The sequence below is a fragment of the Leptodactylus fuscus genome, chromosome 1, assembly GCF_031893055.1.
Source record: "Leptodactylus fuscus isolate aLepFus1 chromosome 1, aLepFus1.hap2, whole genome shotgun sequence".
Taxonomy (NCBI): domain Eukaryota; kingdom Metazoa; phylum Chordata; class Amphibia; order Anura; family Leptodactylidae; genus Leptodactylus; species Leptodactylus fuscus.
In genome coordinates this window covers 96,200,029-96,225,770 of record NC_134265.1, presented here as the reverse complement: position 1 = coordinate 96,225,770, position 25,742 = coordinate 96,200,029, and the positions used below count along the sequence as shown (strand labels likewise).

The window sequence follows — 25,742 nt, the reverse complement described above, 5'->3', positions numbered from 1 at the left end:
AGTAACCAGTACATCGATGACCCCCCTCCCCCATCCTTCTCCTCCTGCCAGTGCTGCCCCCCAGCTCTCCTTACATCTTCCCCGTACCCTCTCCCCGCCACACGACTAGGCCTCACCTCAGCGCTAGTACCGAGACCGAAAGGAAAGACACCGGGGCTCAATCCAGGCCCTGACAAGAAACACGCCGACTATAGGAACGGTGAGCTACAGCGAGCCGGAGGGACAAACTTTCTGCAGCGTCCGGCGGCTATCTAGTAGCATTCATTGCTCAAGATTTACGGTGAGGCCTATTACAGGGAGAGGGTACGGGGCAGATGTAAGAAGAGCTGGGGGGCAGCACTGGAAGGAAGAGGAGGATGAGGGCATCGATCGATGTACTGCCTACTACACACAAGCACGGCCTCTATCATCGGGCCAGCATCGGCTTAGTCATGTGGCGGGGAGAGGGTACGGGGTAGATGTAAGGAGAGCTGGGGGGCAGCACTGGAAGGAGGAGGAGATGGAGGGGGGGTCATTGATGTACTGGCTACTGGGCACAAGCATCGGGCCAGCAGTCCTCGGATGTCATTGTAATTCCCGCTGCTGAACTGAACTGCTGTCCCGAAAGCTGGTGCTGAAATGCGCTGCTGCTGGCCCGATAACGGAATAGTACCATATTTTCTTTTGTAACCATTGTTGGCTCAAAAAAAACGCAACAAAATCTGCAACAAAAAAACCTGCATTTCCGCAACGTGGGGCCTTAGCCTAAAGGAGGCTGCACAGTTTAATATAGAGCAGCTGAACGTCATTTGGACATTTTAAGGTGATCAGAACTTGCCTACTTTGTATCAACTGGAGTCTTTTGCGCCAGTAGGAAATTCCAACAGCAGTTAGAATCCATGACGCTAAAGAAAAAAAAGCTGAAAATATTTTTTGGAGAGAAAAAAGCCAGATGTCAATTTCTATAAATCATATTTAAAATATATTTTATTTTGATATGCCAATTATCATTAAAATAATTTCAAATATATACACAATTATATTCATTTGCAATCCAATATTTACAATCTAGCAGCTACTTGAATAGCCATTCCATTATTGGAAGCCTCTTTTAAAAGGTGGTTTCGTTCCATGCTTTACGGATTCTGTTCCATGGCGCTCCAAGAACTGCAGCACTTATGAAAAAGAAGACCAGTATCAATCCTTTAGCCAAGGTCAAATGTTGTGGCTCTCCTAAAATAAAGATATATAAACGATGAACAATTCATTTTCAATCAGAAAAAAGCAAATCTTAGAGAACAGAACATATAAAGCAAATTAAATTAAATTTAAATTAATTCAAATTAAACTGTAGACCTGAAATGTATGGCTTAAGGGTATGTTCACACGGAGAAAAAGGTCGCAGAAACCTTTTCCACCTTGTGAACAGGCATTCCATCACAGCATACCACTCCTGACTAGGGACGAATGAATGAGCCTAAACAGGAGAGTGTCTCGAGCCGTGGACGCTGCGGCTGACTCAGCTGCGGAATCCAAAAGATAGGTTGTCTCGCTTCTTGTTTCCGCTACTAGCTAGTGGAGAAAAAAAGAAAAAGTGAGCGGCTCTCATTGAAGTTAATGGGAGCCATTTTTTGCGGGCAGATTTCGCGTCAAAATCCACCTGCAAAAAACTCCATGTGAACATACCCAAAAGTGGACTTTGCTCAGTTTTATTATGAAAAAGGGATTGACGAGGAATTAGTTCTATATTAACAAAGAAAACATATATTGGTCTCTTGTGCTCCACTAATGAGATTGTGAGCAGCTAAATGGGGTTTAGTAAGGTCAAAGCCCCACTTGGCAGAAACACAAAGTCTTTGGCAGTGGAAAGGAAGCTGAAAAAAAAAAAAAACACAGTTTGACAGTAACAGAAAAATGAATGAGAAGAGAAGTCACAGAGTTCTCCTCAATCGGAGCTGAGGGGTATCATTGATGCCAACAACACGCTCATTATATGGTGTCCCAGCGAGCTGCTGAGATACCGGAACAATCACGGGCACAGCTCGAGGAATGAGTTCAGCGGTAGGCCAGCTTGACAACTCCCGAAACGCTGGAGCAGGCGGATCATCAACGCCAACAACATGCTCATTATATGACGTTCCAGCAAGCTGCTGAGATGCCGAAACAATCACAGGCACTGTGCAAGAAACAAGTTTAGCGGCAGGCCAGCTTGAGCTGCCAAAACGCCGGAGCATGCAGATCATCAACGCCAACTACACGCTCATTATATGGCGTCCCAGCGAGCTGCTGAGATACCGCAACAATCACGGGCACAGCGCGAGGAACGAGTTCAGCAGCAGGCCAGCTTGACAGCTGTCGAAACGCCAGAGCAGGCGGCTCATCAACACCAACAGCACGCTCATTATGTGGCATCCCAGCGAGGTGCTGAGACAATCACAGGCACGGTGTGAGGAAGAAGATCAGCAGCAGGACAACTTGAGAGCTGCCGAAATGCTGGAGCAGGCAAACCATCGATGGCAGCGATTTGCTGAATATAGGTGGATCAACGCCGCCAACAACCCGCAGATGAAGTCGCGGGCAGAGACTAGTCATTACTATTTCTTTATTAAAGAATTTCACCATCGGCAGTTAGTGTCTAACTTCCGGTTAGTGGCGCCAATCGCCTGTTATCGCTAACTGGAGAAATTTCTCCAGTTAACTCTTGGTAACATGGCCGCCGTCGATTACTGTGACGACGAAGATGACGACTTATTTGATATTTTCTGTTTTAATTACCGAAAATAATAATGTACATTTCAAATAAACAATATTGTCATCCTTTCTTATTACACCTCTATGGAAATTATAAGATAGCATGCCTTGACTTCATTCTTGCACATAAATGCCTGGGCATGTGTTACAGCAAATGTTCATCAGTTCATCTGCTCCCAGCTCACTGCACACAGTTGTTGGCCTGCTGCCTGCATGTGTCCTATATTATGCAAAGCGAGGCCTGGCTGTCATAACAAACTGAGGTCACTACTAACTAAGAGGTCATGTGCCACTGCTTCTGCCAATTACGAAGCTTGTTACAAAAACGACATTCAGTTAACTAACTGGCTGTTAGGTACCTGTACACGACTTTGGTGAAACGGATAGCTGCTAACAGAAGTTAGTTGGTTTTAACTTCAGTTAGCGAACTGGAGATTTAACATGCGTTGGTGAAACCGGCCACAAGTCTCTTACCTGTGTAATACTTAGTCAGTGGATAAGCAAGCTGCTGCCAGCAGACATCATTCTTCTGACAGTCATATTCTGTATTTGTCATTTGAAATCTAAAGGATTAGGATAAGGAAGTTGATCAGTATTGTATAGTGATATTTATATTACAGTAAATGTATAGACATATGTATAAAATCAGCTATGACATTAAAACCACTGACAAATGAAGTGAATACTGGTTATACTGGTATGCCAGCAGTGTGATTTCAGCACAAAAAAAAAAAGTTTATGTATGAGAAGCACAAAAATGAGCAAGTACTAAGATCTGAGTGACAAGAACTAGATTGCAATGGCTAGACTAGGTCAGAGCACTACCAAAACCCCAGATTTTGTGGGGTACTCTTGGTAGGCAGTTTGGCACCTGACGTAAAAAGCTAGCTCATGTAGTCCACTGCCAACAGCAACTACAACGGCCATGTGAGCATCAGAACTGTATCATGCAGTGACGGAAGAAAGTGGCCTCGTGTGGTAGTTCAAATTTTCTTTACATTATATGGACAGCCAGGTGCGTGTTCATCTTTTACCTGGAAGGGGGAATGATGCCCTGGGCAATGTCTTGCTGGGAAACTTTGGCATTCATGTAGATGTTACTTTGACAAGTGTCACCTACATACACACTGCTGCAGATCAGATACGCCTATCTATCAATATTACCTATGGCAGTGGCCTGCTTAATCCACACCTGACATAAGCTCAAAATAAAAAAAAATGCGCTTTTTCCCCGCACTGCTTTTCATAAAAAGTTTCAATTCTGGCTTTTAGGCTAAGGCCCAGGCCCTATGTAGTGAGCCGCAGCCAAAAATCGCTGCAGGAAAAACTGTGGCAGAAATGCATCACAGTTTTTATGCAGCGCTTTTCATAGAAAGTCTGTAGTTTTCCTCTGCAGACTTTGTCCTTCCATTATACCTATAGGAAAACCACCAGCGTTTTCATAGGTATAATTGACATGCTACGATTTCCAAACCCACTATGGTTTTGGAAAACGTGGTGTATCTGCTGCGTGTATTTTTCTTGCAGGAACTATAAAATATAACATGGGGCCCCAGATGTTAAACCAGGACAAGCTTAGGATGGCTTTTTTTTTTTATATATATTTAAAGAGGACCTTTCATGGTCCAGGGCACAAGCAGTACTATATACTGCTGGAAAGCCAACAATGCGCTGAATTCAGAGCACTGTTGGCTTTCCCGATCTGTGCCCCGGGTAAAGAGCTATCGGTCCCGGTACCGTAGATCTTTACAGTCAGAAGGGTGTTTCTGACAGTCAATCAGGTACGTCCTTCTTTAAAGCAACGCCTATCGCGCTGTACAGTGTGAGCGGGGAGGAACGCCCCCTCCCCTCCTGATAATACTCGTCTATGGACGAGCACTGTGAGCAGAGGGAGGGGGCTTTTCTCCCCGCTCACACAGTACAACACGATAGGCGCTGCTTTGAAGACTGTCAGGAATGCCCTTCTGACTGTAAAGAGCTACGGTACCAGCACCGTTAGCTCTTTACCCAGGGCACAGATCGGGAAAGCTGACAGTGCGCTGAATTCAGCGCACTGTCAGCTTTCCAGCAGTATATAGAACTGCCAGTGCCCCGGACCATGAAAGGTCCTCTTTAACAAAGACATGCATGCAGTTTTTGCAGTTTTCAATTGCAGTAATGAGTAGTACATGTTACTAGGCAGGTCATCTGTATACGAATTGCCACTAAACTGAAAACTATTGGTTTGCTGGTCATTAGCATACAGGAGAAATGCGTAGTAATGTGTTGCAATTAAAGGATAGCATGGAGTTTAAAAAAAACAAAAAAAAAAAAAAAAACAACAAAGCACTGTGTAAACCCATTCTTTGCAGTCTTCCAGACTCCGTACCTTCACAGTTCACAGCTATTTCAGCAACCCCAATATGACCAGTCACATTATTATGCAAGTGATTTTAATGTTATGGCTGATAGCTGTACGTTTCCAGAGGTTTATTTCATTAACCCAATTCCATATTTACATTACCTCGTGATGCTCAAAGGCACCTGGGCTGGTACTCTGATGAACTGGACAGAGGCGGTAAGTGGAAGTGACAAGTTACAGGCCGATACACAATCTATATTAACTGTTGAGAAGCTGAAAAAAAAAAATTGCCAACATTGTACAAAATAATTAATAAAACAAATTAACTTGTTACATTAGGGCTCCATCATTTCACCAGTTTGGCTCTAAAAGGGTATGACCATCATAACCTTCCTTCTAACTCATATACTGCCTTCTGGGATAATTGAAATGTAATTGAGGGGGTGGGGGGGTCGAGTGTGGTTAAGAAAAAATAAATAACTCTCTGTTACAGGTAGAGTAGTATCAATTCTTATTTTCATTTCGCCTGACCCCAGGTCTCCAGTTAGTTTTCAATTTATCCCAGAAAAACCCTTTCATACATGTAAACTTCCCATTATAGTTTCTATATGTTAAGAAAGTAAAAAGTGTATGACAAGGGTTTAGAAGAGGAAAAGAGAAATAAAATAGCAGACAAACAATAATATACAGTATCATGCACACTGACCTAACTTTAGTTGCCAGGATTTCTTCTTGGGTAATGCCCTCAACAGTGCCAATCACAGCTGTCAGGATCTGAAAGTTGATGTTTGATGGCACCTTTAAGCAAATCACATTCTCTGTGTTACAGTTCTCTGTACATGTTGTATTGGGTTCTTCGTCTATGGAAAAAAAAAAAAAAAATCACACCAAGGTTATCAGTTATAAGTAAATAAATTATTGTATAAGGAGAAGTATTGTACCATTATCAATGTTTAGAAAATATTTGTTTGTTCTATGAGTGAATAAGATGTTTTTCCTTTCACAAGAAGCTATAAATAAGTACAAGACTGAGCGTTTGTTACGCTAGGTTCACACTAGCGCCCGGAGTCCGTTCTGAGCTTTCCGTCTAAAGCTGTCAGACCGAGTCCGGCTGTGTGCGCCGGTGAGCGTTTTATGCTCTCTGCCGCGAAAGGTTTTTTTTTTTTTTTTTTTTTTAAACCGGACATAGAGTACTGCATATCCGACTCTGTGTCTGATTTAAAAAAAAAAAAAAAAAAACACGGTTTAGCGGCGGAGAGCATAAAACGCTCACCGGCGCTCACGGCCGGACATCTTTCAAACCCATTCAAATGAATGGGTTTGAAAGAGTCCTGCAGGTTTCCGTCTCCTGCTCAGTTTTGTGCAAGAAACGGAAACCTGTATGAACAGAGACCGGGCGCAGATGTGAATGAGCCCTTACCAGTCTAGAACATCCTAAACAGGTTGCATTCCAGGCTGATACTGTGAGCTAGATAAGTCAACATGATAAGAATATTGTGTATGAGCAGATTTACAGTAAGTAACTGCTAAAATGCAAAAAGTTACTACTAATGTGTAGAGTCAGGTATTCTTTATCTGATTTTACTGATATTCCCGCCCAGCCCCCAAAACACACAGTGAAATTAAAAATGCAGATAAGACTTCTCTAGCCCTACCAGTACTCATTCTTTATTTGAATAGGACCTGACCTGTCATAGCTCATAAGGGCTGCCACACAGAGTGTGAAGCTATCCATTTGCATCTCTGTACACTGTATGCTGATCAGTGGAGGAACCCGTTGTCCGATCCCCACCAATATGATACTGATGATCTAGCCTAAGGATAGGACATCAATACCAACTTGTGAATAACCTCTACAATAGCTTTAGAACCTAAAAGAACAAAGTTATGATTATATGTGCTTTATTAAAATTAACCTTTACTATTCACCTGGCAAGGGCTGTTCCTCTGAAAAGTTACACAGCTCCCACTGTAATTACACCCACAGGCTAAAGGGCTAAAGAGGATTTAACGTTTGCATGTTTCAGAAGCAGGACTCTACAGAGCATGAGTGAGGTTTCAGCAGAAATTCTACAGAGTGAAGTCAGGTTTACTTGCTTTGACTTTTTCTCCACCATGCTGATATACAAGAAGCTGGGAGACAGTGTGCAAGTACATCTGGTTTCACTATGCATGCCGCCAATACAGGACTCAAAGCATGTATACATTTTCTTCAGCAATTCTGTTAACGTTGGAAGATTTTTTGACACTTCATAATGCCTAATGACAGCAGGGAATGTGTGATCATTCAGAAGAAAGGCTTTGTCCACATGACTAGTCGATGGTAACTTTATTATAGTATGTACATGAAAATAACATAACAACATTGTGGCTTAGTGTAAAAAAAAAAAAAAAAAACCAAAAATACACCACCACCACACAACTAAAAAGTTCCATTCAAACAATTTATATAGGCTTGACACTAACTTCTGAACAGTACAATGCAAATGCTTGTCAACAATCCAGTTTGAATTTGTATTATAAGGTATTAAAACTACTTCTTGATTGTTCTACTTCTATTCTGGCTTATAGGCTAAGGTCTTAAATAGCGGGCCAAGGCCTAAAAGTGCTGTGGGAAAATCCGTGACGGAAACGCATTGCAGTTTTTCTTGTATTACTTTTCACAAAAAGACTGCAGAGGTTTCCACTGTGGACTTTCTGCTTCTATTATACCTATAGGGAAACTACTGGCGTTTCTATAGGTATAATGCTGCAATTTTGAAAAACGCCAATTTCCAATATGTGGATGGGATTCACTAGAAGCACCACAACATATCTGTAAAAAAAAAAAAAAAAAAAAAAAAAAAAGCTGCATTTCCACAACGTGAGGCTTCAGCCTTAGAAGGTCTTGGTACTGTCTGATACAAAAGGTATAAGGTCAAATTCTAAACCAATGACCATCAAACATGCAGCACCTGGAAAGTTCTATACATCAAGAAGTGGGGGTGGGGGGTGGAACACTAAATGCTCACATAATGATCTGTCAGGCAATCTATTAACTCTAGACATCTGCTTGGTCCTCATAATCTGTGATTTGCCTGTATAATGCTGTGTTCACACAGCAGTATGACACTTCAGTTTGACACTTCAAAATGGACTGATACACATACTGATTGTATACTGACACCTTTTTATGCTGATAGCAAACTTTTTATGCTGATAGCAAACTTATCTGTCCCCTAAAGGACAGATAAGGGGATTAAAAGTAGCAATTGTAAACAAAGTAAAGATAAGGAGATATAATAAATGTCCCTGTGTCCTCCTTATCTCTACTCTGTTTACAATTGCTACTTTTAATCCCCTTATCTGTCCTCTATCAGCATAAAAAGGTGTCAGTATGCAATCAGTATGTGTATCAGTCTGTTTTGAAGTGTCAAACTGAATTCAAACGGACGGATGGCATACTGATGTGTGAACATACCCTAACTTGGGGTTTCAACTAGCTGAGATTGGGTTCAAACCAGACTTGCATACGTTTGCTTATATTCTTGTTTATTGTCTTGTACATGCTTGATTTTACTTGTTTGCTTACCAGTAGTGTGCGGCATTCTAGATTCCCACTATCCTCAGAACCCATAGAAATACAGATTTCTACTGGAAAACAGTATAAACTTTCCTCCGATTTTCCTGCAGAACATTTTACAACTTTCCCATTTAATAACTTACATATTATCGGTACCCATTCGCTTGGGTCACTGACATTTGAGTTTCCTCTCATGGATACTTGATTGACAGAAAGAAGTAAATTCTTAAACCAGGAAAGTACATTTCCCCTGCAATACAGAATATAATGCCATATACAGCATGGTTATTAATACAAGTGCAGGAAACAAAACAACTTATTGGGTACACCTATTACTGATCCTAAATAGGGTTAGAGGTAGAAACATGGGTAGCTTATCAATGTTTTAAGACAGTTAATGTTAAAATTACACATAGTAGGAGGGTGCATGCAGTTTCTGAAGGTATACAATACCGCTATATTGCAACTCTTTACATGGCTACTGTATTACAGTGGTATGTGCCTCTGGAAGTTATGTTTCTAGGGAAGAACACATTTGATATATGCCATGAGTTGTTCTGTTTATTTATCTACAACTCAGAAGTGTAATACAGTTGGTGTAAATGAGTCCCTGTAATGTGGCAAACCGATTTGGTTAGCCTAATGGAGCGTGCCATTACCTATCATTCTTTGCCTCATCTCAAAAACAAAGATGCATATGGGCAACACTAATATCTATGTTCAGTGCTGGAAAGACAGAATGGAGCTGTCATATCAATGATGACGTTTTCTGCATCAGAAAGATCCAACCTTTAGGGCAGACAAGCCAGTTTGTCTCCTGGCAGGTCTCAGGTTGTGCTCCTCTGTTGTGATAGATTGTACATTGTATTGGCTATGTCTATAATCTTTCATAGTTAGATTTTCTAGAATTATGACTCACCTTAGCTGTGCACAGTTCTCATTGACCACTTTGAATAAACATCCAGAAAATGAATTTTCTCCAAACAGAACAGGTTTCTGAATCACACTAGAGCATGAGCTATCTAAAACTGAAATAGATCAAATGCTATTATAAAGCTCAGCAATTTTAAAAGCACAAATGCATTTATTTCAGGCAAATAAGAGAATTGCACCTGCACTATTCAGTGGACAGTTCCTCTTCTGGAGCTGAAGGCAGCTATTCGGACCCCTACCAATCTGACAGTAATGACTTACCCTGTGATAAATCATTAGTATCATAACGGGTCCCCAGTCTAGAAAATCCCTTTTAATACACCATATTACATGTGTGTTAGACATGTATTGAATAACTATACAAAAAGAAAAATATTTTACCTGGTTTCCAGACATTAAGCGTGGTCTTGATAAATGGCGCACTCCCATTAGCAGCGATAACTGGTTTTCCCGTTTGGTAGCCTGCAGGTAAAATAGAATACAGAACGAAGACCTATTGTATATGGTTGGATTGTAAATAGTCTAAAAAACTATTAATGACATTGTTATGCAAAACAAATATAGAGGAAACAAAGTTTTATATAAATGTTATGTTTTACTTTAGCTTACAAACAAAACAAGCAAAGCAAATATGCATGTATTGCTACATCAAAAAAAAAGTCTGTACTATTAAAATCTAAAATTATTTATCCAATATGGTGAACGGTGTCATGGGGATAAAAATCAAAGTGCCCAAACTGCCATTTATTCACTATTTCATTCCTCTCCCCACAAATATATATACACACATACACCTTATACAAGAAGTACAATTTGTCCCCTTAAAAGAAAAAACAAAAAAACTCAAGACTTTATATGGCTATATAGGTTGAAAAACTACAAAAAAGTTATGGCTTGTGGAAGAAAGGGAGGAAACACTGAAAATGCAAAAATAGAAAAAAAATTGCCGAGTCTTCAATAACATAATGAAAAGAGTGGGGCAATATTTTCAGATAATAATGAGGATAGTGAGATAAATAACACAAAAATAACACATTACAAATATTTAATGGAATTGCAACTAAATATCAATACCCATTTTAACAGAGCCAGTGACCCCATAACAGATATGGCACTTGTCCCCACAGGTTTAGCAATGGTGCCCCCTTTCATAGGACCTAGCAATGTCTCACATACTCTGGCATAATGTATTAATGAATGAATTTCCATGCATTCCTGTACAAAGTCAAATGATTTGTTTTACAAGTTTGTTTTTTTAACGATTTACATACCTGGATTTCCAGAGAGGACACCTGTGGTACTGTTGCTGGTGAGAAATGTAGCTGTGAATCTTTGAGCTAGTTTTGCTGTCATAAGATTACAATATACATTACTTGTTTGCATAAGACTGAATGCAGTGATTGACTTAGTAAAAATGTAAATATGCAAAACAAATTATGCATCTATTAATCACAGATAATTGTAGGATAATTAATTAATTAGTATAATTAAACTGAGTTTAGTAATACTAGTACTACTACTAGTATGAAATAGCTTTTATTTTTTATTGTAATATACCTATTTTGGTCTACAAACCTTTATGGTTTATAAAGACCACAGGAACTCTGTACAAAGAGTATAAGTAGATAGATCCGACGCACACGACCAAATTTATAAATGGTGTTAGAAAATTAGTTTAATGGGTTAGGATAGGGTGGCTGAAAATTGGCAGTGAGAAAAATCTCACCACTGGTGTCAGTATAAAAACAGCAGACACCCTACAGACCCCATTATAGTCTATGGGGTAACTAGAGAACTGTTTGCAGATATAAACCTAGCCTTAAAAGGGATTCTACTATTAAAACCTTTTTTTTTCTCCCTAACAAGTCAGAATAACCTTAAGAAAGGCTATTCGTGTCCTACCTTTAGATGCCTTCTCCGCGCCGCCGTTCGGTTAAAATCCCCTTTTCCGCCGGTATACAAATGAGTTCTCTCGCAGCACTGGGGGCAGACCCCAGCACTCAAACAGCACTGGGGGCGTCCCCAATACTGTGTGAGAACTCTCTGCCTCCATCTTCTCCAGCAGCGCTGGAGAGTTCTCTCGCAGCATTGGGGACGCCCCCAGTGCTGTTCGAGCGCTAGGGCCCGCCACCCGTGCTGCGAGATAACTAATTTGCATACCTTCGGAAAACAGGATTTTAACGAACGGCAGCGCGGAGAAGACATCTAAAGGTAGGAGACGAATAGCCTTTCTTAAGGCTATTCTGACGTGTTAGGGAGAAAAAAAAAAAAGGTTTTAATGGTAGAATCCCTTTAAACTGGTAAGCAGGCAAATTAAAGCCAAATAAATAATAATAATAAAGATACCCTGATGAGTAAGTGTCAGATTAGCAGTCTCAACGGTGACTTGGATTTCCTTTATTTTATTAGCTTCCCAAATAAATACGTAGTCTGCTGACACATTCACTTCACACTGTAAAACATGAGGTAGTGCAGGTCCTACAGAGAAGAGGAGGGTTACTGAACAGCCATATAGTAATAGTAAATGTACTACATAATAAGTAGTTTACTTTCAAAACAACAACAAATAAAAAAAATAATTCCAATGTTATTGTTTAGATAAAGGCCATACCTGTAGGAGCAATATCCTGTGTAATATTTTTAAGTTGTATTTTGAGAGGAATTGTGCCTAAAACAGATGCAAAAGTGGTCTTTTAATAAAGACTATGAAAATGACACATTGATATGTAAATAGTTTTTTTTACTGCCCCTACCTCCTGTGAAAAATAACATTGAACAGATAGAAATGTCAAAATATTGCTACACAAATAGGAGAAATTATCCTTGTTAAACGCAACAACCAATGTGGCCACACTTCTCTAATTTTCGATATATATGGCCAATTTTTATTTTGGTTGATAGCTCTCTTTAAGTTGTGAAGACATATCTCAGATGTAAAATACTAAGTACAAGGATTTAAGTCTACTCTCCAACCACCCCTACCCCCCCCAAAAAAAAATAAATAAATAAATAAAATCAAGAACTGACCTCCATTGCCATCCTTAACCTTCACAGCATCCAAAAGAAAGGTCAATGCGTCTGTGCACAGAGTTATATCAGTGATACACGTAACATTGAAATCTTGAAGATAAGCCACTGGAGAATAGGTCATACAAGTCCCAATAGCAGATTGCTGGGAAAAAAAAGGAGATAAAGTATATATTTATTAACTGCAGCACAACATTTTCAAACACTAGTTTTATACTACTGTACGTCATTGGAGCTCGGATATGACACAGAAAACCACTTTGTACATCTGTATATTTCTTATACCTTTAGCAGTGTTTTGAGATATTTCTAGGGTTCTCTGTAATTTCCTGGCATTTTCAGCATTAGTTTACATGGGTATCTTCCTGTTCTGTTTTCCTACAACTACCATGATGCAATGTGGTTTACACAGTGGCCCTACATGGTATAATATGCTCAAAAGTGTCCCCCGCACAGTAGAATATGCCCCCCAGTGTCCCCAAATTCACAGTCCATATTATATGGTGCTATACGACTCTTTGGAGGTGTCGGTCGGCACAAACTCTTTGTAACATGTGCTGGCCATGCATGGACAATCGGCATACACAATGAAGAGGTGGACTTCCAGCAATGATGTCCCAGGATCCTGATATCCACAGGAGGTACAGGTAAGTATAATTGGAATGGGGGATGAGCCAGCTTCTTTCCAGTGACATCCCGACAGCCCAGTCTAAGGTCAGGTGACCTACCATATATATTCGAGTATAAGCCGAATTTTTAAGCACAGTTTTTGTGCTGAAAAAGCCCCCCCTGAGTCAAGCTGAATTCCACGTGGGGGAAAAAAAAAAACAAAACAGTCCTCAAGCTCGGGGAAGGGGCAGACAGACAACCAAAATACCCCTCCCCTTTCCCAGCACCCAGTAACTACTGCACCCAAAAACCATTTTAATTTTTGAAATTTTCCAGTAGCTGCTGCATTTCCCCCGAAGGCTTATATTCCAGTCAATAAGTTTTCCCAGTTTTTTGTGGTAAAATTAGGGGGGTCGGCTTATACTCGAGTATATACAGTACATATATTACAGTAAAACTAAGAAAAATGTACAATAAAAGTTTAGAAAGTTGAGGGGAGGGGGCTTATTATTAAAATATTAATTTATCCTGGACAACCCCTAAGAGAGCTATAGCAGAAGCAGAACCAACACTATTGTTATGCTATACAAACATATTACACATATCTTCTGAGCTAGACAGCTCCTTCTTAAAATTAAGCTTATTCCTGTGAGCTGCAGATATCAGACACTATCTTGAGTACATCTTAGAGTACAAAAAAAATAAAAAATAAAAACAAATAGCAGACTCTTTGTGGGACATAAAGCGAATGTCCACAAAATAAACTTGAAAGAATATTACAGCACTCCAGTAGATAACATGGATCAATATTTTATTGAGCCAGTTTAAAATCCAGAGAAAACAGGGAAGGCAACACTGCATCATTATTTATGTTATGTCTGAATACCGGTATTCACCTCTTATTACAAGATCAGTATTCAGACATGCCCTCTCTGTTTTTTCCTGGATTTTAGTCTGTGAGACAATCAATTTTACCTTCTGGAGTGCTAGATCTGGATCCTTCTTGAGTTGTCCTAATGATGGAATGCTGAAAGCCAATTCTGCTAGATGTTAAATGTATATGCAAGACCTCCACCCCAAGACCATATATTAAGATGGGTAGATTTATGGTGTTGCCAACATAAACCTCCAAATATGAGGTGCCTATATGTCTTTTAATGAGGTCCCTTTACTGCCTAGCTGCGACAGACAAAGCGATCAGTCTATAGTTTACTACACAGTACCTGTGGAATAGTAAGATACTCGTTGAATCCATTTAGATCTATTAATATTGCATCTCCTTGTTTATAACCATTCAGGGGTTTTTCATAAATGGACTGGAAGCTCAAATTAAAAGATGGAGTCTGGGAGGGTGTTCTGTGAAAAGTAAAAAAAATAAAGAAATTATTAGAAATAATACTTATCTACAAGATCTCATGCAAATAAAAGGATACAGTTCACCTTGGATTGAAGAAGCCTCCAAACCTGTGACAGTAATCCAATACTAAACCAGTATATCTGCATGGCAGAGAGGATGACTGTGGGCTTCTGAACACAAAGTACAGTCAGCTAAAGCTCTTATACCACAATGAACATTTTTCACCTATTCTGCCAATAGCTGATAAGTGTCTGATCTCTGGAATCCCCCTTGCTGGGACCTTCTTGATCATTAAACCAAGTGTCCCAATCCTCTATCTGTATGAACATATGCACTACCAATGCTAAATCATATTTCTCTCTGTGGTTGTCTTGTGAAAAGCAGGGAAGCTTGTGACCAGTGGCAGTACCTGTGGTGGGGACCCCCAAAGAGAAGAGATTTGTTCTGTGGTTAGGAGATAGCCCTTTGTGGAGAAACCCCTTAAACGGGTACCCTCATTATAATTTGTTCCAAGAAAGCAGCAGTATTAATCATGAATGCAGCATTCAATAAAACCAATAGGCAAGGTCCTCCAGAGTGAGACACACTTTGTACAAGGATAATAGTAGGAGAAGCCAAGCTACTATATCATTACGTTTGCATGAGCATACAGAGACTTACCCGGTGTATCCCTGGTAGAAATAACCAAGAAATGGGGAATTGTCCATGGAGGACTGGACACACAGGAACGGAAACCAATCAGGAGCACGGTTCTTTTCTTGAACACTACAAAGCTGGTCAAAGGGTGGAGAGACATTTCCACCAAAAATACCAGAGTAACAAGATCCATTAAAGAGTTCTTTCATGCTTAGGCTGCAATCCTATCAAAGAAGGAAGCAAATAGAAAGGTCTTCATGTAAATTTATAATTCTTACAAATTATTTGAGGAACCCACAAACCTCCGGATAATTCAGATATAACCCAACACAGAGTTAAAAAAAAAAAAAAAAAAAAAAAAAAAAAAGAAGAAGAAGAAATTCAAGAACAAGAGACACCCAAAGACCAGACCGCCTTAGGATGACACCGGAGCATCAGGGACAGACAAGTATGTTTTTTGGGTTTTCTTCCACCTCCCCTGGCTTAGCCTGGACAACCCCTATAATATTAATAGCTTGACCTTTTGCTCGTCCAGAAGAGTCAATTCAAATGAGCTGAGAGAAGGTCAGTGCTCCAGAGGGGAGCATATAACATCACAATAATTTTGTCAGGAAGATATGTAATAACATATACACAGGCTCATTTTCAAATATGTGGGGGACAAAAACATTACTGGAATGCTTTAGGTGAAATTAGATGAAAAGAACTCAATAACATGTTTAAGTTACTCAGAATAACTGTATAATGGCACTTTCACATGTTGTGATTGAGGTGTGGAAAAATGCACCGAAACAGCAAAGGATAACAAATACAAGTTGTTTTGCATATAACTGGCTTTTTTCCGGGTGAGACGTGACAAGTAATACCTAGAATGCTGCGGTGTGGACAATATTGTGAGAAATTCCATTAATCTTAGGTTATAACCACAATAGCATATTATACTAGCATATTACCGTATTTTCCAGACTATAAGGCGCCCATAAAATACTAGAATTTTCTCAGAAATTGCAAGTGCGCCTTATAGTCCGGTGCGCCTTATATATGGATCTGTCTGTTAAATATTATATATTTACAATATTCTCTAGCAGACATGGGGTTAACACTCTACTGACATCATAGTCTTATATTCTGGGAACATGGGTGCGGTTAGAGTACACCATTTTAGAAATCTCCTTACATAGCTACAAGATGGAAGGTAACACCCCCTCTCATGAATATAAATGAGTAAGAAATACACATGTTTGGGTCTGTCTTTGGGAAGACCAGGGGAAGACCAGGAGGTCTGTCTTTGGGAACACCAGGGTGGGTGGTCCAGGCAGATGGACATCCATGGACGTCATAACCAGCCCAAGCCCACCAACCAGATGACAAGCATGAACCAAGCTGTAACTACAGGATATCCAGATGATTTCACTTCTCTGAAGATGTAAGCTATTGACAATTGACTGATATTTGTGTTATTTGGACATTTTCCCTGTTCCTGTGTTTTCCTTCAAGATATTAATAAACCTCTACACTGATTTATAACAAGCTGACTTCTTCCTATCGTGGATAAGGCCTACAACACGTGACACAAGACTGTCCCCCACCATTCAAGATATTTAACAGTGGACACAAGTCTCACCGGCAAATACAAGATATTTAACAGTGGCGAGCCAGGTTCGGATATTTAACACTGTCCTACCTCTAATGGAAGTTGCAGAAACTCAATTTGAAGCTGTCTCTTCCCCAATACAACTGGTTGGGTCCCGGTCGTGCTGTCGCTGGTCTCTCCGCTGCGCCGAAGTGACCGCTCCGTGACTGCTGCACTCTGTGGTGCGATGTTAGGACAGCGTCCGGCCATGTTGGCTGCTGGCCACGCCCCTTTGCTGCCTTACGTGTTCTTCACAGCAGTCTGTTGTGTGGGTGGGGCCTGGGCCACAGCCCCGCCTAGTTTCTGTGTCACACTGGAGAGCTGGGAGCGCATCATCCCCCGAAGCTGCTGCTGCTTCTGTCCCCTGTGTCTCACACAGAACAGAAGCAGCAGCAGCTCTGGGGGATGATGCCCTCCCCGCTCTCCAGGCAGCCGCGGGCAGGAGGACTGTGGGGGTCTGTGCTGAGGGCACCAGCATTACTGGCAGTGGTGTTGGCTCTGTGCTGGGTGCCCAGGCAGTACTATGAGCCAATCAGAACGTCTGCATCAGAGCAGGCCCCGACCCTTAGACGTGTTAAGCCCTGCCCAGTTTTGGTAAACTTGTGGGCCCCGCTCACACATGCAGCCCAAGCCTCCGCCCACACAGTAGATAATTTTAAAATGGTCAATTTATAAGTAGCTCAACAAGTGTGAGCACCCCTGCTGTAAATGGTTTGAGCACTACGGCCACCGTACACAGGAGCTGTGATATGTACAGCTCTGTGTGCAGCAGCCCAGTGACATAACTGTGCTTCATTCAATATCCAATGTACAGCGTCTTATAATTCAGCACATCCTATAATCCGGCGCATCCTATAATCGCACCCTATATGGTGCGCCTTATAGTCCGGTACACCTTATAGTCCGGTGCGCCTTATATATGAACCTAGATGCCTTAGCAGGCATTTTTTGCAGGTGCGCCTTATAGTCCGGTGCGCCTTATAGTCCGAAAAATACGGTAGCCTATGAATATAACTATATATCTTATTAGCCATCATATATTAATATAATATTAGTTATCAATGTATATAACATCTGCAGAAGTAATAATCTACTGAACACCGATAATAAATCTATTTATTATCCTATTAGCTCACTAATATACACACACATAGATACAAAAATTCCAAGAACATTGCAAAAAGAAGCAATAAATGAGTTACCTGATCACAGCAGCAGCGGACATCACAGGCTCCAGCTGTTAGGTTACAGGGACAGGGTCCCAGCGGTTGGTACACTTGGTTAGGTATCACAGTTTTATTATCTGTAAAGTCAACAGACTTGTGATCATCTACCACTTCATAAAAGATGAGTGCACTTATCAATTATCAGTCAAAGGTAAAGCTGCTGCCACGTGGTGTACCTGAAGCTACATTCAGTCCGCCTCTGTTTTTACTTCCAAGTAAAACACCAATGAATTTCAGTTTTATTTCATTGCTGTCTGTGCAGTAACAGCAAAAAACAAATAGCCAGTAATAAGATACAACTGAAATGTATCATTGTTTCACTTAGGCTAGGGATACTTTGGCTATATAACCGCTGCACAACCAAAGATAGCTGTACAGTCTTTCACACTGCAGCTACATTCACTTACATCGGTGACTCATAGGGTTCTGCAACTGCAAGGGTTGGAAAAAAGTACAGTACAACACAATCTTTTGGCAACAAGAAGTTGCTGTTGCAGCAACTTTTGAGTTGGCAATACAACTCCATTCACTTACATTGATGCAAATGTCAAATGGGCAATAGGAACAGGGGCACTAAGAAAAATTGCTATGTAGCCCTAGCATTACTTAGAAGTGAAAGCATCAGTGACCCAAGGACTGAATGAGGCTATAGCCAGGTCAGTACACAGTGTGGCAGCAACCTAAGTTTGGAGCTACAGGGCAATATTTTGCCAGGTGAAAGATGTTATGAACTCATAGCAAACATTCATGTGGAACACTCAGCTTGTATTGTGTTAATTCTATGATTTGTTCACAACAAAATGTCACCTGGCAAAATCTTAACAGAAAGTCACAAACATAAATTAGTAGAAAATCTGTAGCTTATTTAGTAAAATCTACGGTACTATTCCGTTATCGGGCCAGCAGCAGCGCATTTCAGCACCAGCTTTCGGGACAGCAGTTCAGTTCAGCAGCGGGAATTACAATGACATCCGAGGACTGCTGGCCCGATGCTTGTGCCCAGTAGCCAGTACATCAATGACCCCCCCTCCATCTCCTCCTCCTTCCAGTGCTGCCCCCCAGCTCTCCTTACATCTACCCCGTACCCTCTCCCCGCCACATGACTAAGCCGATGCTGGCCCGATGATAGAGGCCGTGCTTGTGTGTAGTAGGCAGTACATCGATCGATGCCCTCATCCTCCTCTTCCTTCCAGTGCTGCCCCCCAGCTCTTCTTACATCTGCCCCGTACCCTCTCCCTGTAATAGGCCTCACCGTAAATCTTGAGCAATGAATGCTACTAGATAGCCGCCGGACGCTGCAGAAAGTTTGTCCCTCCGGCTCGCTGTAGCTCACCGTTCCTATAGTCGGCGTGTTTCTTGTCAGGGCCTGGATTGAGCCCCGGTGTCTTTCCTTTCGGTCTCGGTACTAGCGCTGAGGTGAGGCCTAGTCGTGTGGCGGGGAGAGGGTACGGGGAAGATGTAAGGAGAGCTGGGGGGCAGCACTGGCAGGAGGAGAAGGATGGGGGAGGGGGGTCATCGATGTACTGGTTACTGGGCACAAGCATCGGGCCAGCAGTCCTCGGATGTCATTGTAATTCCCGCTGCTGAACTGCTGTCCCGAAAGCTGCTGCTGAACTGCGCTGCTGCTGGCCCGATAACGGAATAGTACCAAATCTACTTGCAGATTAAAATACTAGCAGTTATTTCATGCACAGTGTATACAAGAAAGATGACAACAAGCTACGCCATAAGATTCTTCACTATATTATACTGCTACCAAAGAAAACCCTCACTGACGGTTTGAAGAGTCTCTTACCTGAAACAATTCCTACAAAGGTGGTGTTAATATAGATATCTGCATGTAGGAGCATGCTGGCCATCGGTCGGTTATTCTCACAGGCAGTGACTTGAAGGGTTTCCACAACACACCGAACCTCTTTACAGCAATTTGTTTCATTGCCGGAGCATAAAGTCAGATTTCTAGTGAAAGTCACCATAACTTTAGCTACAACCTACAAAACAAAAAGATCAAAATGGCATAGAAATGATATTTCAGATGCCTTCTTAAGGTCTTTTTCAACTCTGTGGTTACTTCAGCCATTTTTTTTGGTGAGGCCTGCTGGGGGAGTAGTATACTAGCCAATGACAGAAACAGAATTGACAGGCTGATTAGAAGGGCCAACTCTGTCCTGGGGAGCTCCCTGGACCCAGTACAGGTGGTGGGTGATAGAAGATAATGTCCATGGTGAGCTCCATGTAGGAGAACAAATCCCACCCCATGTATGAGACCTTGATGGCACTTGGTAGCACTGTCAGTGACCGTCTGCTTCACCCCAAATGTGAGAAGGAGCGCTATCGCAAGTCCTTCCTTCCAACCACGATCAGGCTGTATAATCTACATCAGACCAAGCGAAGATCACTCCACACAGAGAACTAAATGACCCTGAAGTCTTCCTTCTTTGTTCTTCTGTTCCTTAGCTGCTATGGACTCCTAGTATATCTTCTCTTCTCAGCTTATGTGTGTCTACTTCTGTAATATACTACTGTTTTATTATCCTGTATCTGTATTACTATACTGCTGTAACATACTGAAATTTCCCCACTGTGGGACTATTAAAGGATTATCTTATCTTATGTTATGTTTAATCCACATTGAATACACGTGTAAAAATAAAACTCCCATTGACTTCAATGACAATTTTTTACACGTGTAAAAAAACACGTCAAAATACACGTGTAAAATGTCATTGAAGTCAATGGGAGTCTTATTTTTACACATGTATTCTTTACACATGTATTTTGCCAAAATACACGCACTTTTACTCTGCGTGAACGGGCCCTAAGAATGGAAACCCGAGCACAGGTGTGAACCAAACAAAACAAATTTCAACAAATCTGACAGAACAAAATAAGCACAACATGTAGCACTAAACTCCTCAAAACAATGAACAGCAAGACAGATAATGTGGTCCATCAGGTGGTGGCGGAATCCATCATACATGAAGAGAAGCCACAGTGAATGCGTGAACATAGCCTAACAAGGACCCATGGAGCCTCTTATAACGTAGAATACATTTTACGATGATGAACTTTAGCATAAATAGGGTTTCTCAGAACTCTATCCTCCCTTTCTAATTCCATCATCTGCAGTTATTACTAAAGTGTGTCTCACCAGGCCACAGTGAAGATGGCCCCACTAACGTGGCAGGCGCTGTAGTAGCTGTTTTTCTATGTATGGCTGCCTTGCCCCTGGCAACACTATGCAAACCCATCAGAGAGAATGCCATGGGTTTAAGAATATAGACCATTACCAATTTCCCAAATAAAAGGGCCACCCATGCTTTTAAGTGCCAACAAAACAGATTAGGAAGAAGAAAACAAGTTGAAACTCATGGACCCTTTATTTTAGAAAAGGTGTTTGCCTGTATTTCATCTATAACACTATTTCTTCCACTTACCAGTTGTGTCCCAGCATCAAAGGACTCCACGCTTGACGACCAATTTGCTATGGTATTTGGTCCATTACAATTCGGAGATGGTATAGAAGCTAGAAAGAAAAATAAAATAAATACACCGTATATAAAAAAGAAATTTTTTTTGAAAGGGGGGGGGTGTCCAGCCACAATAATAATGTATACAATCTCCCATAAAATAGTGAAAAGAAATTTTAAAAAAAAGCTTTAAAAAAATAAAGTAAATAAAAGTTCTAAATCCCTCCTTTCCCTAGAATACATATAAAAGTTGAAAATGACTGTGAAACACATACACATTAGGTATCCCTGTGTCTGAAAGTGCCCGGTCTACTGAATATAGGTTATCTGCAATGCTCCTGTTCCATCGGAAAGGGGTTACCGTATATACTCGAGTATAAGCCGAATTTTTCAGCCCAGTTTTTGTGCTGAAAAAGCCCCCCTCGGCTTATACTCGAGTCAGCAAAAAAAAAAAAAATTTTTTTTTTTTTTTTTTTTTTTTTTTTTAGGAGGGGGGGGTCTATGACCAGTCACAATATCAATGTATAGAATCTCCCATAAAACAGTGCAAAAAAAAAAAAAGATTAAAAAAAAAATAATAAGAGTTCTAAATCACTCTCACTTTCCTTAGAATACATACAAAAGTAGAAAATGACTGTGAAACACATACACATTAGGTATCCCTGTGTCTGAAAGTGCCCAGTCTACTGAATATAAGGTATCTGCAGTGCTCCTGTTCCGTCGAAAAGGGGTTAATAGGAGCACTGCAGATACCCTATATTCAGTCAGACTGAATTCCAAGTAGGGGAAGAAAAAACAGTCCTCAAGCTCAGGGAAGGGGCAGACAGACAACCAAAACACCCCCTCCTCTTCCCCAGCACTTACTGCACCCAAAAATTCCGACCATTTTAATTTTTGAAATTTTCCAGTAGCTGCTGCATTTCCCCCCCTCGGCTTATACTCGAGTCAATAAGTTTTCCCAGTTTTCTGTGGTAAAATTAGGGGGGTCAGCTTATATTCGGGTGGGCTTATACTCGAGTATATACGGTAACTGCAAAAACACACAGATAAGGCAGTGTTAACCCAAACATCTGTAACTGGCTCAACTACTGCAGTGACATCTTATTACAGAAGACAACAAAAACTAATGAAGAGTCATTGAAAATGTTTTTTGTTGTCTTCTGTGCTAAGATACCGCACTGCAGCAGTTTAACCGATTGCAAATATTCAGGTTTACTCTGCTACATCCATATATGTGAAATACTTAGTTACTTAAAGAGATAGCAAACAACTTCACTTACTTGTACCAGTGATGACCTCAAGAGATATCTGATTTGAGGAAACATTTGAAACAAGGAATGTTGTCATTTGTGGTCCAGATAATAAAACCGAGGAAGGATAAAAACCTGCATGAAAACGCAGTGAAAACTGTAATAAAACCCTTTTGTCATTTATTATTCAAGGCTCAGAATTTTAAAGGGATTATCCACTTTCCTATCAATAGAGAATAACTTAAAAACTTGCTACAACACCTTTATAAAGAGGACCTTTCACCTCCTGAAAGGTCACTGGGGGAACAGAACGGGAAAGCCGATAGTGCGCTGAATTCAGCGCACTGTCCGCTTTCTAGCGGTGCGTTACACCACATGTGGCCCAGAAAGTGAAAGGTCCTCTTTAATGAAGTTATCCAGGATAAAATTATTATTATTTTTTTTTCAGATTAGGCCTGTCTCCCAGCGTGGTCCGGTCCTGCTGCTCCACGGTCTAGTTTATTGGAAGTCTTCGCTGGCTGTGACATCCCGCATCCCTTTCCTTCAGCAGCTGTATGTCCACAGCTGTCATGTGCAGAGGGGATTTTCACCAGAAGGAAACACGGGTACAGCAAGACTGTACTGGGAGACACAGGAGCACCAGAAACAGATATGTTTGTTTTGTCACCTTTCCTGGTCTAAAATGTATAATATATATTCTGGGCAACCCCTTAGGCCCTGTTCACACGGGGCACAGGACCGCGCATTTTGGTCCTGATTTTGACGCGGGAAGCCGTGTCAGAATAGGACCAATAGGACCTTAAAGCTTTTTTTTTTTTATGTTAGGTTTTCTGTCCCACTTTCTTAGAATCCAGTTATAATTTCCATAATACGGGAAATAAAACTTGTAGTGCTTAAAGGAAACGTCCATTTGGGACCATCTTTTATTGTTAGAAGTCAATCCTCTACCCTTTCCGAGCAATTAGCTGTACTTTGCAAGGGAGCCTGGCAACTACTGTTCATTTCTCATAGATGCCACTACAGGGTAATGTTAGGACTACATAATGATGATGGCCATGATACTGGCAAGAAGTCTAAGGGTATGTTCACACAGAGGGTTTTTTTTTTTGCATGCCGTTTTCAGGTAGAATCCGCCTCAAAAAAACGCCTGATTTTTTCAACTTGAGAAAAAAAAGTGACATGACCAATCTTCAGACGGACTCCACCTTGAAAAATCCGAAAAATCCATTGAAATCAATAGGATGTGGAAAAAAACGTGACGTGTTTTTTTGTTATGGTTTTCTTTAAGTGTTTTTTTGGTTTTTTTTTTTACACTTTTTTGCAAAAGGCGCATCAAAAACCGCAAACATTTTTTATTAAAGGGAAGTTTCTAGGTTCATATAGTGTACTTGAGCAAAAAAAAAAAATAAAATAAAAAAAACTGCATCAGGTTAAAAAAAAAAAGTGTCAAAAAACAATTTCCTAATTCGGCCAATCAACGCTGGTCAAAGCATTCCTATGGGAAAAAGTCAGCTCCGGCATTATTAGTGGCGTAATACAGGGACTTGGGCATGTTAGACGCCCCCAGGCATGCTTCCCCTGCTGTCCCAGTTGCAATTCATGTCACTGTTCGCTCATCTCTAACCCTTACCCATCTGAAGATGCCAAACTAAAGAAGATAAGCTTCACCTTCAGAATCCAGGCACACTGTACAGCAGTCTGTACTCGGGAATGATGTCCCCCCCTCAGCAGCTGTCACATTGCCTTGCTATAGGCTGCTACACGATGTACAGTCTGCTGATGGTGACTCCTGCCTTGCCGCATCAGTCAGGCCTATCAGCTATTATAGTATAACCATAATTACTATACGGATTCTCACAAAGACTCTAGTCACTCTCCTAATGCAGATCAGAATGCGCAGATGAAACGTAGACTATATTACTACACTATGGAGACTGAAGCAATGGCCTCCTCTCAGGACTTACCTAGAAGTGACTGAGCCTCCGCCTGACCTACTAAGACCAGCACTGCCAGGATTACCGGGCACGGGGCAGACGGAGGCCGCATGTCGGCGGCCCGTTCACTACACAACAGCGCGCACTCAGGTTGCTAAGGCGCCATGTCAAGGCAGCGTTGCGTTTCACGGTAACCAAGCGCAAGCTCGACCAACGAAGAGGAGAAGTTAGGTCACGTGGGATGCAGGGGGCGGGGCAGCCAAACGGTTAGCTAAAGGAAGTGTAAATAACTGTAAAGTCTACGGTAGAGAGTAGTGTCCTTAATGGTCACGTGACAGGGACCGCCGGAAAAGCTTACTGCCTCTGTGGGAATTATTATAGCGGTGCTGTGTGGTCTCGTGTGGGAAGTGTCTCCCCCTGGCGGCCAGCATTTCTTTCTTTATTATTAAACTAGTGGACAGTAGAGTGGTGGGGGTCTGACTCCAGACTGGGGACCTTGTTACCCATCCCCTCAACAACAAATAGTTATATGGGAGTGATAGAATTAACTAAGCACTGAGCTTTTTGTGTAGCTCCCATTGGCATGTGGATGGTAAATGTGAAAAGTCCAGCACTGCAGATGTATAGGCCTTTGTAATCCAGAAATGACATGACCTCCAAAATAAGGGCCTTACACTAGGATCACAGCTGCGTTCGGGTTTTTATTTGTGGCATGGGGTCAGCGTGGGGACCCCAAAAACGGGAACCTAAAAAAATGGTTACCATGAACTCTATAATGGGGTCCGCCCGGTTTCCACCGGAAAGGGACCCCTCAGACCTGCAATGTGGAATATGAAATCTATCTTTGGAAAGTGTAGAAGCTGGACCACTTAGTTATCACTTTTGCCTTGTGACATGCTGCTTCATTATGCTGGAAATAAAGAATGATCAATATATTGCGCTTGGATGGTTGGAAGAAGTTGATTTTGGAAGATGTTTACATCATCTTTTATGCCAGTGTTATTAGACAAAATTGTGAGTGAATCCACTCCTTC

General features: G+C 41.3%; 1 protein-coding gene across 2 annotated transcripts; it reads right to left on the bottom strand.

Moving 5' to 3' along the window:
• Positions 1-1,016: 1,016 nt before the first annotated feature.
• On the bottom strand, positions 1,017-24,884 carry TCTN2 (tectonic family member 2). Of its 2 annotated transcripts, none has more exons than XM_075274934.1 (18): positions 24,739-24,884; positions 22,805-22,909; positions 21,492-21,580; positions 19,850-20,045; positions 18,031-18,131; positions 15,220-15,419; positions 14,426-14,558; positions 12,594-12,738; positions 12,178-12,234; positions 11,913-12,044; positions 10,838-10,912; positions 9,948-10,028; positions 9,553-9,661; positions 8,777-8,883; positions 5,778-5,931; positions 5,234-5,344; positions 3,205-3,293; positions 1,017-1,212 (listed from the first exon to the last, which is right to left on the bottom strand). In XM_075274934.1, the coding sequence occupies exons 1-18, from the start codon at positions 24,818-24,820 to the stop codon at positions 1,091-1,093; spliced, it is 2,088 nt and encodes a 695-aa protein (XP_075131035.1). In that variant the 5' UTR covers positions 24,821-24,884; the 3' UTR covers positions 1,017-1,090. The 2 variants fall into 2 exon arrangements, with proteins under 2 accessions (XP_075131035.1, XP_075131043.1); XM_075274942.1 differs by having other exon boundaries at positions 1,018-1,154.
• Positions 24,885-25,742: the final 858 nt, after the last annotated feature.

Coding starts and splice junctions, on each gene's coding strand:
- TCTN2 (XM_075274934.1), bottom strand. CDS start 24,820: ATGCGGCCTCCGTCTGCCCCGTGCCCGGTAATCCTGGCAGTGCTGGTC. Junction 21,581..22,804: donor TGAGGTCATCACTGGTACAA/GTAAGTGAAGTT, acceptor TTTTCTTTCTAG/CTTCTATACCATCTCCGAAT. Junction 10,029..10,837: donor TGTCCTCTCTGGAAATCCAG/GTATGTAAATCG, acceptor TTTTACCTGCAG/GCTACCAAACGGGAAAACCA.